The sequence below is a fragment of the Nomascus leucogenys genome, chromosome 20 (genome assembly GCF_006542625.1).
Source record: "Nomascus leucogenys isolate Asia chromosome 20, Asia_NLE_v1, whole genome shotgun sequence".
NCBI classification, from domain to species: domain Eukaryota; kingdom Metazoa; phylum Chordata; class Mammalia; order Primates; family Hylobatidae; genus Nomascus; species Nomascus leucogenys.
In genome coordinates this window covers 83,189,367-83,208,001 of record NC_044400.1, presented here as the reverse complement: position 1 = coordinate 83,208,001, position 18,635 = coordinate 83,189,367, and the positions used below count along the sequence as shown (strand labels likewise).

General features: G+C 45.7%; 1 protein-coding gene across 13 annotated transcripts in view; it reads left to right on the top strand.

Moving 5' to 3' along the window:
• Positions 1 to 18,635, top strand: part of PIGG (phosphatidylinositol glycan anchor biosynthesis class G) — a 40,844-nt gene that overhangs the window by 938 nt on the left and 21,271 nt on the right. For 12 of the 13 annotated variants that reach the window (XR_001114095.1, XR_004027284.1, XR_004027281.1 and 9 more), the window contains exons 2-6: positions 270 to 475; positions 5,548 to 5,757; positions 7,242 to 7,430; positions 9,300 to 9,441; positions 16,874 to 17,086. Coding sequence is in view for 8 of the 13 variants with exons in the window: in XM_003280541.3 (XP_003280589.1) it covers positions 270 to 475; positions 5,548 to 5,757; positions 7,242 to 7,430; positions 9,300 to 9,441; positions 16,874 to 17,086 (960 nt within the window). In the remaining 5 variants the exon portion in view is untranslated. Of the gene's footprint in view, positions 1 to 269; positions 476 to 5,547; positions 5,758 to 7,241; positions 7,431 to 9,299; positions 9,442 to 14,500; positions 15,797 to 16,873; positions 17,087 to 18,635 lie in introns of those variants that run through there. The other variant, XM_030801058.1, reaches the window with a different exon arrangement.

Here is an 18,635-nt window from a genome sequence, read left to right as displayed (position 1 = left end):
TTACGTAGGGATTCCCCTACCCCAGTACTCCTCACCATACTAGGGATAATTCACTGCTTGCTACTGTGGGTCTCTAAGATTACTCCTGTTAACCCCCGTCTTTTCCCCCCAGCACTACCTACCAAGTACAAGGCGCCTCCTTTTGGGTTGGGTTATGTAGATATCGCAGGGTATGTGCTGGAGAAGTAGATAGCAGCTAGGTTGTGAAGGTGCTTGAATGCTAAGAAAAGCTTAAAGTTCAATTTCCTTTTCTTCTTTCAAACACTTAGGAGCCAGTTCTAACTGGACCACGCTGCCACCATCTCTCTTCAGTAAAGTTGTTATTGTTCTAATAGATGCCTTGAGAGATGATTTTGTGTTTGGGTCAAAGGGTGTGAAATTTATGCCCTACACAACTTACCTTGTGGAAAAAGGAGCATCTCACAGTTTTGTGGCTGAAGCAAAGCCACCTACAGTTACTATGCCTCGAATCAAGGTAAGTTTGCCTTAATGTTTTATGAATAATGGTTTGGCTGTTTTGAAGATTTAGAGGGGGCCTCTGTAGTCTTTCGCTTGGAGTTGCAATTTTAAGAAAGTGGAAATTTTGTGCTGTCAGTTGGCTGGGGCAATAGAATGCTGAAGGATTCTCACACAGGACGGAACTGAGACCCATCATTTGTGCCCCTTGTCAAGTAGCCAAAGCTCATGCTTCATGGGAAGTATAAAAGATTTAGAGCAAGATCATCCAGGCTAACCTACCCCAAGATATGCCATTCTTGGTAACCTGCTTTCTTCTTTAATCGTCACTGGGTCATTTACAATCTTAGAAGGAGCCTTTAGAGTTAATCTAGTTCAGTCTCTAGACTTTATAGATAGGAAAGCAAACTCAGATAAGTTAAACGTGACTTCTCCAAAATTATCCACCAGTATACATAATGATCAAATCAGTATGATCTGGCCTCATCAGTTACCACTGTTTCCACCATATCCTTCAGGTGTCCAGCCTACTGACAGCAGCTTTGAAGTACATAGTGCGTTTCCCAAGAACCATGGGTAAAGAAAAAATAAGCCTTTATTGATTGGCTCAAAAACTTTTGAGCAACTACTATGTGGTGATATTTTAATGGGTACACAATTGGGGAAAAAATAGTATCTCTGCCTTCGTGTAGCTTTTAGTCTTTAGATGTACAGCCACTCTAATAAAGGAGCATATGAAAACATGTAGTTGTAAAGTGTGGTTAATGCATGATGAGAAAGAACAGGATGTGATTATTAGTGGGTGAGAAAGCCTGGCTGAGGAAATTGCATTTAAACTGAGACTGGAAGGATGAATAAAGGTGGGGACAGAAAGGAGCAGAGGGGTTGAAGTGTGTGTATGAGTGTATCGCATGTGAGCACGGCATCAAGTCTCTGACGGAGCCTTAGCTGTGTCGTTGATCATGTGACACCTTATTATTTGGTGAGAAGGAGCTACTTACTGATTTAAGGCTTCAGGGCAGCCCCATTTGTGGATGCTCGGCAAATGTTCACTGGATGAAAGGAGGCATAGTGCCATATCGCTCACTGACGTTTTCCTTGAATTTCTTACTCTCTCTGCCACATTTAAATGTGATGTGACCTTCATTCAGCAATATTTATTGAGCATTTACTGTGTGCCACACTGTTCTAGACAGGAGGGATGCAGTGAAGAACAAGACAGCATTGTCCTCATGGAGCTTACTTTGTAATTGGAGGGATAGAAAATCGGTAAAATGTGAATCAATGAAGATCGTTTCAGACAGTGACAACTGCTCTGGAAGGAATGGAGGGGGAGGTGAGAGAGAACGAAGGGGAGAAGGGCAGGCTCCTTTGATCACAACACTCAGAGTTTCTGCCGTTCTGCTGAAACTAGCTGTGGGAATCTGGAAGAAAGACATGCAGCCCCCTGATCTTCCGGAACACCGATTTCTTTATCTGCTCCATCAGAAGTGTGGAAGGAACCCTTTTCTCCTTTTTTTTTATTTTTAAGATTTAACAGGCAGATTTGAGAAAATGTATAAGTGATTGTGCAGGCTCCAGGTTCTGTTCAGACCAGCACGCTGGCACTGTGGTTCTTGGGGCCTCTGTCTCCAGCTTACTGGTTTTATCTCACCTTTGCTGGGGAGCCTCACCCCAGAGCTAGTGTTTTGTTTCATTTTCAGTCCTTTGAGGATTCTTGCTCCTTATTTCCCCATCAGGGAGGAGCTAGAACAGAAAGCCCATACTGGAGTTAGGATTGTACAGCTCGAGTTTGGTAGGTTGTGCAGTGTTGGTTGAGGAAAGTGTCCCCTGCCCTGCCTCCAGTCTGAGAAAGGGCTCAGAGCATCTCCTGGTGTTGATACATTTGTAACCAGACGCCAACCCTGACATGTCCGCTGTGCTTTCACTTGCTAAGACCCTGCAGCAGCTTTGTTTTAAAGTCGTGTAACTCGTTTTTGAATGCCTTTTCATTCTTCAAGAACTTTCTAGTCATAATAATAGCTGGCATTGACTGACAGACCTGAGCTTTCCCTTAGATTTCCTAGGACTGTGAGTGCAGCCCACTCGCTGCCTGCACACTTTCTGGGATGAGGGGATGCCAAGTAGTCCCTACCCTCTTTAAAAATATCGGTGGGAACCCAAGCTAGTGTGAGGATGAGGGAGGTGCCTTGTAAAAGCCACAAAATAAGGGATGAAAACAGAAAACTTTTATATTGTCAAATGTTGTAAACAAAGTCAACTAACATGATAAACTGAAAAAATTATTGACAGTGGACATGACATACAAGATGTTAAGTCCATGATGTTTAAAGAGGTTCAGATCAAGGAGGGACAGTCCTATGGAAACTGGGCCGAGTATATAACGGAATCCACCGAGGAAGAAAGTGGAATGGCCAATAAACACATGCAGAGATTCTTGACTAGTAATCAGAGCAGGGCAAACAAAACAACCCGTAAGCCAGTTTTTGTTTATCATATTGTAAAAATTTAAAGGTTGATGATCTCTACCCCGCACAAGAAACAAGGTGAACAGGTGCTCTTGAAATACTGTGGATGTGAATACAGGTTGACTGAGCCAGTATCTCCACTGCCACCACCGTCGTCCAGGCTGCTGTGGGCTCCAGTCTGAACTGTTATAAATGCCCTAGCGCCTTTTCTTGGCCCAAATCCCATCTGGACACAAATCAGACCCTGCTACACTACTCTTTAAAACCCTTCAGTAGTTTACGCTCTGCCGGGTTTGAACACCGTACGCCGTCACCCGTGCCTCAAGGCTCTGTGCGGCCTCTCTCCCATTTACCTCTTCATCCTCATATAGGCGCCCTTCCGTGTTCCCTCGCCCTTCATCCACACAGGTCACATGCAGTTCAGTTCCTCCTGGTGCTGCTGTCTTTTCTGCCAGGAGCCTTTGCAGTTTGCAGGTGTTTTACTCTGGAAAGTCCCACCTCACCTCCACAACTTTTCAACCTCAGGTCTCAGCTCAAGTGGCATTTCCATAGGAAGCTGTTTAAAATAAATGCCCAGTAAAATGGTCTTGGTTAAAAACGTTATTGTACAGCCACACACTGGAATGCTCTGTAGCTGTTTGGAAAAAAGATAAAATGCTTGTATTTTCCCTAGGTAAAGAGGTTCATGATATGCTATTAATTGAAGAAGTTTGAGAGTAATTTGTATAGTGTGCTACCATTTTGGTAAAAAATGTGTACCTTCATATATTTGTGATTTTATACACACACACACAGGAAAGAGTCTAAAAGGGTACTCACCAAGAGTAATTGGCTGCCTTTTAAGGAGTAGAATTTTGGGGTGAGAGAGGCTCACATTTTAAAAAATAACTTTATTGAAATATAATTTTTATACAATTACATTTTTGCATGTACAGCATTTAACAAATGTGTACATCCAGGCAAACCCCACCTCAGCTCAGTTCTGACCCCACCGTAGGAATGTTGGTGGCTGTCAGGGTTATTTTGGTTGTTTGTACAGTGACTTCCTAAACGACTTCTGCAGTCTGTTTCCCCAGGAGCATGCGGCAACTGACGTTTTGACTTAGGTCTTTTGGTTCTTTTGGTTTTTACGTTCTTGTTTTTATCTTTAAGCCTGTCTTCCTGAGTGCTGGCCCTGGCTCCGCATAGCTTAGTGGTCAGCCAGTGACTGGTCAGAGGTTGTGCTTCAGCACCCTCACGTGTTTTCATACCCTCCCTGGGCGTGGGGCTTCTCGGTGGCTGCAGCGTGGAGCTGGAAAGGAGGGAGGTGGGAGCCGCCCTGTGTGGAAACACCATGGGCACTTGCTGTTCTTACTGAGATTCCGTTTTTTTTCTTAAATAAGCCCTTCTCAATCTGTTCTATAATTTTGGTGAATTTCCAAAGCACTAAAATGGTTGCTTTTGACAGTTTCATCCAGTTTTATTATTGCTCCTGGGAGAGAGATTTTGCTGAGCTCCTCCCTGTGGCATTCCAGAGGTCTGGATAATTCATACTTGCATTTATTTGCCGTTAAAGATGCCTTAGTAAAATTATTTCACCTGCTGGTGTTATCCAGATTCCCGTTTATTTTCACTGCACAGGTTCCAGGATGCCAGTGCTGGCTGGGGTGGCTGTATAACTCTAAATCACAGAGATCTGTTACCCATTACTATGGCCTCTTAGGTTCTATGCTAAACTCAGGGAAATTCTTGACTCAATTCTATTATCAGAAGGGTATGAGGGCATGTCACCTCCCATCCCTCCCAGAAAATATGGGGCCACATTGAGTGTGGGAGCAGAAGAGACTATCCCACTGGCCTCCCTGGCCCCCAGTTCACTTTGCAAATTTCTGAAAGTTCACGCTTTAGGACTGCTTTCATCCTGGTTTTCCACTCAAAGGAATTGCTGGATTGCTAGGAGTCGTATGGACTTTGCTTGTCACGTGGAGATTTGAATCTTAATTGGGAACCTGACGGAGGCTTTGAATACACAGGTTAATGTTTCTAACGTATACCTCACTTTGCCGTTTGCTTCAGCTACGTCACGAACCCATAGCTGCTTCTCTGGCTGCTGCTGTTGTCTCTCTATCCCTAGCCGCCTCCTTTAACCTCTTGTCAATTGGAAAGATTATTAGGAGCCATGAATGTCCTTTAATATGGTTATCTTTGTTACTATTGAGTTTACAGTTTTTCACCAGAATCTATATGCCTCTTTCCCTTCTTTACCCTAATTACTGTCCGAACATTGACCCAGCCACCAGTACTAGGGATACCCTAGCTTTATGCTCACCTGTTTTATCCATAAAAAACCTTCAGACCAGCCTGGGCAACATAACGAGACCCTGTATCTACCAAAAAAAAAAAAAAAAGCCGAAAAGCCGGGTATGGTGCCACACACCTGTAGTTCCAGCTACTTGGGAGGCCAAGGTGGGAGGATCGCTTGAGCCCAGGAGTTCAAAGCTGCAGTGATCCATGACTGTGTGACTGCACTCCATCCTGAGCAACACGGAGGGACCCTGTCTCAAAAAAAAAAAAAAACTTCAGTGCCCTTTTCATGCTCCGGTTTTGGATTCAGTGGCCTAATTCTTGCATTTTCTGACTGCAGGCATTGATGACGGGGAGCCTTCCTGGCTTTGTTGATGTCATCAGGAACCTCAATTCTCCCGCGCTGCTGGAAGACAGTGTGATAAGACAAGCAAAAGCAGCTGGAAAAAGAATAATCTTTTATGGAGATGAAACCTGGGTTAAATTGTTCCCAAAGCATTTTGTGGAATATGATGGAACAACCTCATTTTTCGTGTCAGATTACACAGAGGTCGGTTTTTAAAATAAGAAAATATATCATACTAGAATATCATACTGGATAGAGCCTGGCATCACCATTACTTAGTGAGAGATGATACTATTTTGTATTTGGTTTTATTAATTTATAGGGAGTACTATCGACAGTTATAAAAATTATTCACTCACATAATCAGTTAACAACCCAGAAATACAAACCTGAAGCAGGTGTGAGCAGAGTTTTATGGAACCCAAAGCTTGGAACAGCTGAGTGCCATTGAGGGGCAGAGAGGATCAGGAAGGTTGACACAGCAAGGGGCCGTCTGAGCCGAGATGTGATGGGTGAGTGGGGACTCCCCAGGTGGGCAGAACAGGCTGGTAGCCTCTGCACATGGCAGAGCTGTAGGACTCCGCAGCCTGTTGGTTCTGCTGCAAGCTGAGCCTCATCGTGCCCTGAGGGCAGGTGGCCGACTGGGTGGGGCCTGGTCCTGAGGGGGTTTTCCTGGAGCTTTTCCAACAAAAATTAGACCCGTGTGTTAGAAAGCAAACCCTGGGGCTGAGGCAGGAGCACACCAGCACACCTACCTGGCCTGGGGTCTAGCCAGCTTCACCTCGATGGCTGGGTCGTGTGTAGCATCTGTAGTCCTGTCCTGTTCTGAAGTGTGGTGCTTTTCCAGTTACGTGAAAAGTAACTAGAGACTGAGTTTTCCTGACTATATATGGCATCGCTGAGAAACACTTCTCTTCATAGCAGATTTCTTTAGTGGGAGGGAGATGAGCTAGCTGAGGGGTCAGGGCTCACCAGGCTGACAGCTCTGTCTGGGGCTGATCAACTGCTCATCTCTCCTCCATGATGTGTTTATTTCAGAAATAAATGTGATCATTGAGTGCTGTGTCTTTTTCCCTCCAAGAACAGCCTTCTTGTAGGACACATGTAGATACCCTCAGCTTCACCGTCCTGCTGGTTACTTTAATGCTGGCTACTGTCCTGTCTTTAATTAACTGCCCTTTGCCCTTAGTTACCTCATGACAACTTGTGATCTATTTAACTTGCCCATTTGCTCACCTTTAGTTATGCCCATTAAGCCCTGCAGTGATCCCACAGAAAAATATTTTTGTCAGAACAAGCCTTGCTCATTTAAATTATCTGTATAATATATTTGATCCATAGCCTAGAAACATAAAAACAATATTAGCAAAAGTTTAATCCAGTGCTAATGTTCATTTATTTATTATAGACATGGGGTCTTGCTGTGTTGCCCAGGCGGGTCCTGAACTCTCGGCCTCAAGCAGTCTTCCCGCTTCAGCCTCCTCAAGTGTTGAGATGATAGGCATAAGCTGCTGTGTCCAGCCTATTTATTTATTTTTAATGACATAGATTTTGTTGTGTTTCAACTCCCCCAAATCCTGTTACCTGAGTAAACCCCTAGACTGTAAGATGACTGTTGCCTTTTCCCCGGGGAGTGAAGATCCAGGGAAATTAGGTGAGCTGTTTATACATGTGTTTCCCCTTCAAAGGTGGATAATAATGTCACGAGGCATTTGGATAAAGTATTAAAAAGAGGAGACTGGGACATATTAATCCTCCACTACCTGGGGCTGGACCACATTGGCCACATTTCAGGGCCCAACAGCCCCCTGATTGGGCACAAGCTGAGCGAGATGGACAGCGTGCTGATGAAGATCCACAACTCGCTGCAGTCGAAGGTGAGGCTCGCCGTCATGCACTGTGTGCTGATGTGGTTTCACGTGGATATTGCCTAGAATAAATGCAACTGCCTGAGTTATCAGGGTGCCTGTGTGAATGTCCACCATCAGTCGGCCAGCCAGGGGCCGCATGCCATGGGCAGCACTGTCTCAGTGTCTGCTGCACTGACTCCATCTTCCAGCAGCCCTGCAGAACAGCAGCTCTCACTCCTACCCGTGTATGCATTCATTCAACTAATAACCTCCCGAAGACCTTCTGTGCCACTCTTTCTGTTCTGTGTCACTCTCTCTGTTCTGTGCCACTCTTTCTGTTCTGTGTCACTCTTTCTGTTCTGTGTCACTGTCTGTTCTGTGTCACTCTCTCTGTTCTGTGCCACTCTTTCTGTTCTGCGTCACTCTGTCCTGTGTCACTCTCTCTGTTCTGTGTCACTCTTCTGTGTCACTCTTTCTGTTCTGTGTCACTCTGTTCTGTGTCACTCTTCTGTGTCACTCTTTCTGTTCTGTGTCTTCTGTGTCACTGTTCTGTGTCACTCTTTCTGTTCTGTGTCACTCTTTCTGTTCTGTGCTACTCTTTCTGTTCTGTGTCACTTTCTGTTCTGTGTCACTCTTTCTGTTCTGTGTCACTCTGTCCTGTGTCACTCTCTCTTCTGTGTCACTCTGTTCTGTGTCTTCTCTGTCACTGTTCTGTGCCACTCTTTCTGTTCTGTGTCACTCTGTTCTGTGCCACTCTGTTCTGTGTCACTCTCTCTGTCCTGTGCCATTCTTTTCTGTGTCACTCTTTCTGTTCTGTGTCACTCTCTCTGTTCTGTGCCATTCTTTTCTGTGTCACTTTCTGTTCTGTGTCACTCTTTCTGTTCTGTGTCACTCTTTCTGTTCTGTGTCACTCTGTCCTGTGTCACTCTTCTGTGTCACTCTGTTCTGTGTCTTCTGTGTCACTGTTCTGTGCCACTCTTTCTGTTCTGTGTCACTCTGTTCTGTGCCACTTTTTCTGTTCTGTGTCACTCTCTCTGTTCTGTGCCATTCTTTTCTGTGTCACTCTTTCTGTTCTGTGTCACTCTCTCTGTTCTGTGTCACTCTTTCTGTTCTATGTCACTCTTTTTGTCCATGCATTTGGGTGCATCAGTGAAGCAGTCGATAATCCCTTGTGAAGCTCACGTTCTAGCCAGGAGAGACGAGAAAGATGAGTAAATAAGTATGTGAGGAAGTGATGGGTGCTGCAGAAACTCAGAGGGCGGGAGGAGGGGCTTTCAGCAGCGCGTTGAGAGAAGGCCTCCCTGAAGACGTGTGCAGGGTGAGCAGAGACTTGAAGGGAGGGAGGGGCAGACCATGTGGTCTGTGCAAAAGTGTTCCAGGAGGAGCAGCAGCGAGGGTCAGGCACAGCCTGCCTGGCTTGTCCCGGAGCAGCAAAGGCTGTATGGCTGCAGCCCCAGAGGCAGAGAAGCCTGGTGGGTGCCCGCGCATGGCTCAGCGCTCTTGCCTTGTGCTGTGTGTTGTGTTCTCACCAGAGTCCTGTGAAAGAGATGCCATTTGACAGATGAGGCGACCAAGGCACGGAGTAGAATGTGTCCAGAGTCTCACAGCTTGGCAGTGGCAAAGACAGAAACCAGATACAAACCGTCTGCCATCAGAGGGCAGAAATGCAGCCTGCTGTGCTCCATGAGCTGTGTACAATTCTGTGAACTTCATTTATGACATTATTTGACTGTAACCCTGTGATCTGGCTATGAGCTCATAGGAAAAAAAAGATCTAATTCATTGAGAAAGAGCAACCACTCTATAAAGTACAGCTAAAACCGAAAATTGTCTTCTTAAGGTGATGTGCTCTCTTCAGTCTGAACGCCGTTGAAACGTTTTTCCTTTGCCTTGTAGGAGAGAGAGACGCCTTTACCCAATTTGCTGGTTCTTTGTGGTGACCATGGCATGTCTGAAACAGGAAGTCACGGGGCCTCCTCCACAGAGGAAGTAAATACACCTCTGATTTTAATCAGTTCTGCGTTTGAAAGGAAACCTGGTAAGAATTTAGGAATGTTAACATTTGGAAACTATTATATTAGTTTTCTATAGTCTGGTTTTAATTTTGAAAACCTATTTTTTAGAAGCTCCATAAGGTTGAAGTCCCCAAGCAGTGTGAGAATGAAAAGTAATGAATGGGGCAAAAGGCTTTTGGGATCTGAAGTTACATTCCTTCCCCGAATCCTTAAAATACAGTTATTCTTTTGGGATCTGAAGTTACATTCCTTCCCTGAATCCTTAAAATACAATTGTTCTTTGTCAGAATTTTGTTGTATGAATGTTGCTGCCAGGATATCTGGAACTGTTGAGAAAAATTGCCAGTAGCTCAGAGACATCTGGACAGCATGTATGAACTGAAGGAAACGTGAATACCTCGGCTTTTTTTAAAGTTTGCATTATCGTAAACCATCTATTGAATAGCAGTGTCAACAAGAGTCATGGGACCCAGCCAGAGCAGGACAGACAGAGGCCCCATCTGTCAGTATTCAGACACGCCCCAAACACACACACCCCACTTTGACCTGTGCCCTGACTCAGCCGCCAGCCTACACACTCTGCCCTCGCAGCCGTTGGCCTTGCTGTCCTGTCGGCGGCCTGCCTTCCACTTGCGCCTGGCTTCTGCTGCCACACGCTGACTCACTCGCGGTGAGCTCAGCGGTTATTTCTGCAGTGCCGTCAGGCACAGCAGACACTTTTGGGCGCTGCTCTCACTGACCCTTCAGCACCCTTAGTGCTGCTGGTCCCGTAGCTTCTGGGACCTCACATCTTTCTGGTTTTCCTCCTTTTCTCTCCTTTGCCAGCCTAGTTTCCTTTCCCTGGTCTTTTTTACTGTACTGCCTTCTTGTTTCATTCTGCATTCGCCCTAGAGATATGGTCTCATCTGCCTCTGTGGTTGTAAATGCCATGGATAGGCCCCACACCGGTCAGATTGATCTCTCTAGCTGTCCCCGCTCATCATTCTTGGCGTAGTTTGTCATTGCAGACTTACTGTTTATTGGTGGGATTCATGGAACATCTGCCTCCACATTACACTTTAAGCCAGATGAGGACAGGACCATGTCTGTTTTGTCCACCACGAGCCTGAAACATTGCCTGGCACATGTTAGTTGCCGAGAAATATTTGCTGAATGAATGGCCCTTTCACTTAAGTGAGAGTTAGTTGGGGAAGCATCTCCACCTGACCTCTTATATCTTTTTATGAAGCTTCTTTGCCCAGACCAGCTCAGTCTGGGAGACTTTAACCCTGTGGCGCTAGAGGAATTAAAGACACACACACAGAAATACAGAGGTGTGAAGTGGGAAATCAGGGGTCTCACAGCCCTCAGAGCTGAGAGCCCTGAAGGGAGATTTACCCACGTTTTTATTAACAGCAAACCAGTCATTAGCATTGTTTCTATAGATACTAAATTAACTAAAAGTATCCCTTATAGGAAAGAAGGGATGGGCCGAATTAAAGGAATAGGTTGGGCTAGTTAACTGCAGCAGGAGCATGTCCTTAAGGCACAGATCGCTCATGCTATTGTTTGTGGCTTAAGAATGCCTTTAAGCGGTTTTCCGCCCTGGGTGGGCCAGGTGTTCCTTGCCTTCATTCTGGTAAACCCACAACCTCCCAGCATGGGCGTTATGGCCGTCACGAACATGTCACGGTGCTGCAGAGATTCTGTTAATGGCCAGTTTAAGGCCGGATTTTGGGAGGCTTGTTCCCAACACTTCTTCATCTTGAATGTCTGACCTGAGCAGAGCTAGGAGTGGTTGGGGCAGCTGCATGCGTGCAGGCTGCCTGAGTGCCAAACGCATCACCAGCTTCAGTCCTGAGAGTTGCTTCTGTTTTGTTTTCTTTATTCTCATCATACCTGTTTCATGAGCCAGGACTGTACTCTGGTGTACTCACAGCGTTGGGCCACCATCATCACAGTCAATTTTACATCATTTTCCTCACCTCAGAAAGAAACTCCATACTCTTCTGCAGCCACCTTCCTCTTCCCCAGCCCAGTCTTCTCTCCCTCCCCCAACCCTAGGTAATCAGCATCATTGTCTGTGGATTTGCCTCTTCTGCATGTTTTGTGTAAATGGAACCATATGGTCTCGTGTGCCTGGCTTCTTTCACGTAGGATAGTGTTTTTCCAGGTTCATAGTTACAGCATGTATCAAGACTTCATTTCTAGGCTGAGCACCATGGCTCTCGCCTGTAATCTCAGCACTTTGGGAGGCTGAGGCGGGTGGATCACCTAAGGTCGGGAGTTTGAGACCAGCCTGACTAACATGGAGAAACCCCGTCTCTACTAAAAATACAAAATTGGCTGGGTGTGGTGGCGCATGCCTGTAACCCCAGCTACTTGGGAGGCTGAGGCAGGAGAATCACTTGAGCCCAGGAGGTGGAGGTTGCAGTGAGCCGAGATTGTGCCATTGCACTCCAGCCTGGGCAACAGGAGTGAAACTCCCCATCTTAAAAAAAAAAAAAAAGAAGAAGAAGACTTCATTTCCTTTTGTTATTAAATAGTCTTCCATTGCATGGATTTAACACATTCATTGACCATTCGTAAGGTGATGGACGTTTGGGTTGTTTCCACTTTCTGGCTGTGATGAATAATGATGCCATGATCATTTGTGTATAGCTTTTTGTGTGGATGTATATTTTCCTATGTTGTCATTTTCTTACTCCAGTATAGCTGTGCCCCCACCCGCCAGCTCTGTGCTGTTATTGTCAAATACGTCGCTTTTCTGTATGTTATAAACTGATGGCATAATTATATAGATATGGTTTTATATAATTGCTTTTAAATCAGGAGAGGAAAGAAGAAAATGCTTTTATACTGTCTTTCATAATTATATAATTACCTTTACTGATGCTCTTTGCTTTTTTACGTTTCTGAAATTTGATCTGGAGTCACTGGCTTTCAGCCTGAAGAATTTCTTTTAGTATTTCTTGTAAGGCAGATTTGCTAGCAAAGAATTTTTTGTTTTAGAAAAAATCTGGGATGTCTATTTTGTCTTCTTTTTGGAAAGATAGTTTTGCTGACTGTAAGACTGGGTTGGCTGTTTTTTTCTTTCAGCATTTTGAACATGCTGTCGCACCACCTTCTGGCCTCCATGGTTTCTGATGAAAAGTAAACTCTTACTCTAATTGGGTTTCCCATTTCTTTGTCTTTTACCATTTTTGCTATAATGTATCTGTATTTTATATTTACTCATCTTGGAGTTCATTGAGCTTCTTGCATGTGTAGGTTGATGTGTTTCATCAAATTTGGAAAATTTTCAGTTGTTTAAATTGCATAATCTCTATTGATCTATCTTTAAATTGCTGGTTCTTTCTTCTGCCAGTTCAAGTCTATTGTTAAACCCCTTTAGTGAATTTTCTGTTTCAGTTATCATACTTTTTTTTTTTTTTTTTTTTGAGATGGAGTCTTGCTCTGTCACCCAGGCTGGAGTGCAGTGGTGTGATCTCAGCTCACCGCAACCTCCGCCTCCTGGGTTCAAGCTATTCTCCTGCCTCAGCCTCCCGAGTAGCTGGGATTACAGGCACCCACCACCACACCTGGTTAATTTTTGTATTTTTAGTAGAGACAGGGTTTCACAATATTGGCCGGGCTGGTCTCAAACTCCTGACCTTGTGATCTGCCTGCCTTGGCCTCCCAACAGTTATCATATTTTTTTAACACCAGAGTTTCATTTGATGCTTTTTAAAAAATAATTTCTGGCCGGGCGCAGCAGCTCACGCTTGTAATCCCAGCACTTTGGGAGGCCGAGGCACGCGGATCACGAGGGCAGAAGTTCGAGACCAGCCTGACAAACATGGTGAAACCCCATCTCTACTAAAAGTACAAAAATTAGCCAGATGTGTTGATGGGTGCCTGTAGTCCCAGCTACTCAGGATGCTGAGGCAGGAGAATCACTTGAACCCAGGAGGCAGAGGTTGCAGTGAGCCAAGATCGCGCCACTGCACTCCAGCCTGGCGACAGAGTGAGACTCCATCTAGAAATAATAATAATAATAATCTTTATCTCTTTATTGATATTCTCTATTTGATGAGGAAAAGAAGAGCATGGAGAGATGGGAAGGAGATCGCATAGTCCTCTATCGAGATCTGGGGGGATGAGAGGGAGATCGTACAACCACCCCTCCCTCCAGAGCTGGGGGAAAGGGAGCTCTGTGTTCTGGGCTGCACCCACCACAGGAGAGTTTCTGTCCCACTGAGCTAGGAGGGGGAGGGAGGGAGCAGGCCATGGTTCAAGGGCTGTAGACTCTTATGCTTCTTACCAAGGCCTAGTGGATTTTCTGTTTTCTTTTTTTTTTTTTTTTTTTTTTTGGAGACCGAGTCTCGCTCTGTCGCCCAGGCTGGAGTGCAGTCGTGCGATCTCGGCTCACTGCAAGCTCCGCCTCCCAGGTTCACGCCATTCTCCTGCCTCAGCCTCCCAAGTAGCTGGGACTACAGGCGCCCGCCACTGCTCCCAGCTAATTTTTTGTATTTTTAGTAGAGACGGGGTTTCACCGTGTTAGCCAGGATGGTCTCGATCTCCTGACCTCGTGATGCGCCCGCCTCGGCCTCCCAAAGTGCTGGGATTACAGGCGTGAGCCACCGCGCCCGGCCCGGATTTTCTTGACTAAAGATTTCTTTGTTTGTTCTGTACCCCTAGAAAATTTCCAGAGACTGTGAACGGTGGTAGTGGTGGTTTTTAAAATTTTTACCATTTATGCTTGTTTCATTGATAAGCAAGTTCATGGAGCTACTCTTAACACTATTCCATATAGTTCTGAAGGATTTTTATCTTAAAAATGCACGCAAATTTTTGTTTTGTTCTGTTAATAAAAACGAATGTTAAAATGTTTATTATTTTGAAAATGAGCAGTTTTGCATTGTGTAGTGAGTGCCTTCAGAGACCTTCAGCCCACCACTGCCCACCCCCAGAGTGCTGACCTCCCCGTGTGGGCAGCACAGGTCTGGCCACTCCAGAGTCCAGGGGTGTGGGAAGGAGAGCATGCCTGTACCTGGACTTCCACAGAGGACAAAGCGGGTCTGTTTTATCTTCGGCCTCTTGCTACTAGAATGTTTGGCCCTATTTGTTGTTCTGTCCCCCTGGTACCTGGCACCTAGCAGATGTTCTATCATTTGTGAATTGAATGTTGAAGACTCTGCAGGCGAGCCAGTGGAGGTAGAGACCGCAGTGAAAGGATGCTGCTGGGCTGGGGGAATGGTTTTCTGAAGTGCTGGAGCTTCTTTCATGGCCCCTCATCGTCGGGGGCGCAATGCACAGGCCTACCCTGTGTTTGTATTTCAGAATTACAGTTATTAAAATAGTTTGTGCAGGCAAGAACTGGCCACAAACCAATCAAAGATGCAAAATCAAGAGGCCAGAAATAGACCTCAGTGTATCTGGGGATTTGTCGACAAAGGTGGCATCTCAGATTAGTGCAGAAAAGACATGGTGCTCAATAAATGGTGCTGATACCCCCGGCTGACCTTTTGGAAAAAGGTAATGCAGACTCTCTGCCTTATTCTTTACAACAGTATCAATCCAGGTCAAAGCATGTTAACGTCTTTAAAAGACTACAGTACAGAAAATTTTAGATGTGGAACAGTAGTCACAGTCATATAATAAACCCCCAAGTCCAGCTTCACCAGTTACTGGCCAGTTACAGCCAATCTTCTTTCATCTGTGCCCACACTCATTTCCCTTCTCCTTCATTATTTGGAAGCAGACCTCTAAAAGATACATGCTCTTTACCCCCATAATCTCGATACCCTTATCACATTTAAAAAATAGTGTTAATTCCTTAATATCACTGAGTAGTGTTCATCTCTCTAATATCTGTCTCTCTCTTTAGGTGTTTCAGCTTGTTTGCATCAGGCTACAAATAAGACCATACGCTGTGCTTTGTTTATGTGTCTCTTCAGTCTCTCAATCTGTAGGTCCCCAGCCCCAAAACTCTTTGATTTACTACAGTTTCCTCGTGCACATTTCCTTCTTGAGACCTGCAGTCAGCGATTTCTCCAGGATGCCCTGCTACTTTTTAGTGGAAGGTGGTATTTCAAGACCACTGTCTCAGAGCTATCAGTGCTAGCTCTGAGTGGTTGGTCATTGTTTCTAGACAGAAAGAAGAAATTGTTTTAAGATAAAATGATCTTGTGTGTGTATCGATTCACCTTCAAAACTGTAAAATTGACTTCTTAGGTCTTACATCTGTACTTTCTTCTTCCTAAGTTTAGAATCTTGGTTGTCAACAACTCCAGATATGATAGAATTAGAATATCACATAATGACTCATTGGCTTTATCCCGCAATAGACATGCAACAGTTTCAGAATAACAATGCCAGCACTGCCACTACCAGTATGAGGGTCAAAAGCAATTTAAGGTGGGTTTGTTTTTGTTTTTGTGTTTTATTTTTTGTGTCAGCTCAAAGCACTTAATGTAAGAAAATACTAGACGAAAGAAGTAGTGGAAGAAAATGGCCACACTGGAATGGAAGGTTCTTTCTAAGCATGACCTAGAAGCCGTCATTAGAGAGTTGGCCAAGACCTGATTAATAAATTTGAACAAACTAAAAACTTGCTACAAAAAATTTACCACAATCAAAGTAAGACTCACAGCTGAGTATCTAAAGACACCTCACGCACCACCTATCCTGAGTAGCCATCCCTGTGGCCTGTTGGCGCCCTGCCGGCGTACATTGAATTCCAGGGTGTGGAGCTGTTTGCTGTCTTTACAGATGAAAACTCTCCGACCAAGTTGAGTTTCTCCTCCGAAATTCTAGTGGATGGTGGCAGAGCAGTGGCCTAGGCCCATCATGCTGACATCACAGCCGTTCTTGCAAGGAGATGGTAGGATAGCCACTCACTGTTCAGGCTTGAGCTTTAGCCAACAGGCAGATGTCCAGCTTGTCCAAGTTGATTAGAGCACCTGGCCCAGCTGAACCTGCCTCATTCCACGCTCCCCTATAGAAGCACCCACAGCTGCCCAGAAGCTATGAAGGGTTTATTTTCTCCATGAGCAATGGCATGTGTGCTCATAGAGGGCAGAGCATGGGATGCTCCGAATCCAGAAGGGCCGGGCTGCCAGTGATCCCAGCCTCACTTCATTCTCGGGTTGGCTGTTGACCTTGCCAAAGTGACAGTCCCTCCGTGTCTGCTGGACCACCTGCTTCCTCTGTGTTCAGCCCGTGCTTCGTAGCCCTCACTGTATGGAATTCCTCACATGAGCCTCTCTCCCAGCCTATTGCAGGCTACTGAAGGAAAGACACCATCCCTGGCATAGAATGGGTTCGGTAACTATATCAACACAGCAAGCAGCGAGGTGATTCCTGTACGATTCTGTGTTGAGTGGTGTGAAGAGACCATTTGGCTCATGTTAGTTGTAGAAGGTCTAATTCAAGAATGACTACCATCTTACACTTTCTAGAAGTCTGTTACTTAAAATGTTTTCTTTTTTCTAGGTGATATCCGACATCCAAAGCATGTCCAACAGACGGATGTGGCTGCAACACTGGCGATAGCACTTGGCTTACCGATTCCAAAAGACAGTGTAGGGAGCCTCCTATTCCCAGTTGTGGAAGGAAGACCAATGAGAGAGCAGTTGAGATTTTTACATTTGAATACAGTGCAGCTTAGTAAACTGTTGCAAGAGAATGTACCGTCATATGAAAAAGGTCAGTCAACTCACCGTTTCGAGCTCTGTCAGAGCTGTGTGTTTCCACTGAGCTCGTGTTTCTCCGATGTGTTTCTGTGGTATGCAGTTTGTCACAGGAGTATTTTTTCACAACTACTCTTTGATTATACAGATTGTGTTTCAGTTTTCTTAGAACTTTAAACTATCACCATTGGCAACACCCTCAGATGCGGTTATCTAAAGTTCTTTCATAAATTTATTCATTCAACAACTATTTACCAGGATCTTGTTATGAATGAGAGGCTGTTACAGGCACTAGAGACAGAGCAGGTACGAGGCTCTGCCCTCATGGAACCTTCCAGAGGGAGGAGACAAAAGGAAGTGATCGATGGCCGATGGTGATGAGTACCTTAGGAAAAGAATAAACAGGGCCGGGCGCGGTGGCTAACGCTTGTAATCCCAGCACTTTGGGAGGCCGAGGCAGGCGGATCATGAAGTCAGGAGTTCAAGACCAGCCTGACTAACACAGTGAAACCACGTCTCTACTAAATATACAAAAATTAGCCAGGCATGGTGGCGGGCACCTGTAATCCCAGCTACTCAGGAGGCTGAGGCAGGAGAATCGCTTGAACCCAGGAGGTGGAGGTTGCAGTGAACTGAGATTGCACCACTGCACTCCAGCCTGGCAACAGAGCGAGACTCTGCCTCAAAAAAAAAAAAAAAAAAGAATAAACAGGCGTGGGGTGGGAAGTGAAGCAGCTGGGGGAGCCGCTGGCCATCTGGGAGGGCACATTACAGGCTGTGGGGGCAGCAGACAGGGTCCTCCATGGGGCGCACATTCAGGGGATAGTCAGAGCAGGGGCCAGAGTGGCAAGGGCAGGGCAGAGGAGATGGCATTAAGGCATGAGGGCCCCTAGGCACTGGAGGGGCTTGCACTTGTGTTCGGAGTTAAGTGGGGAGCTGCTGCAGGGTTTGGTGAGGGCCACAGTCTTCCACTCGCATTTTCAAAGGCTGTCTCAGGTGCCCTCGTGGAGGATTCTGTTTTGTGCTGTAGGAGGAGACCAGTCAGGAGACAGTGGCTGTACTTCTGTGAGAGGTGAGGGTGGCCAGGACCCAGGCAGTGGTGGTGGAGAAGTGGTTGCATTCTGGAAAAATTTTGAAGGTCACGAAGACAGGATTTGCTCATATGCTGCGATATTGGGTACGAGCAGACCAGAGGCGTTAGGTACGACTCCGGGGCTTTCAGCTGAAAGCGAAGGAACAGAGTAATAATCTCCTCAGGAGGGCACAACTTAGGAGGAAGAGTTCTGCAAGGCAGGTGCTTGTGAGTGGGGGTGTTGGTGTCCAGGAAGCCAGGTAAAGAAGTAATTTCAGGAAGCAGGGAGTGGGCAGCTGCGTCAAAGGTTGGTATCGGATAAAATCAGGAATTGAGAAGTGAGCTTTGGATCTGGCCGTGGGGGGTGATGAGTGGCTTCATCAGATGGAGAGTTGGGGAGGGCCTGGCTGGTACTGGGCAGGCGAGAGCCTTAGGCAGCAGACACTGCGACTCTAATGGGAGTAGGAGGTGGAGTTGCCTGAGGCAGGTGTGG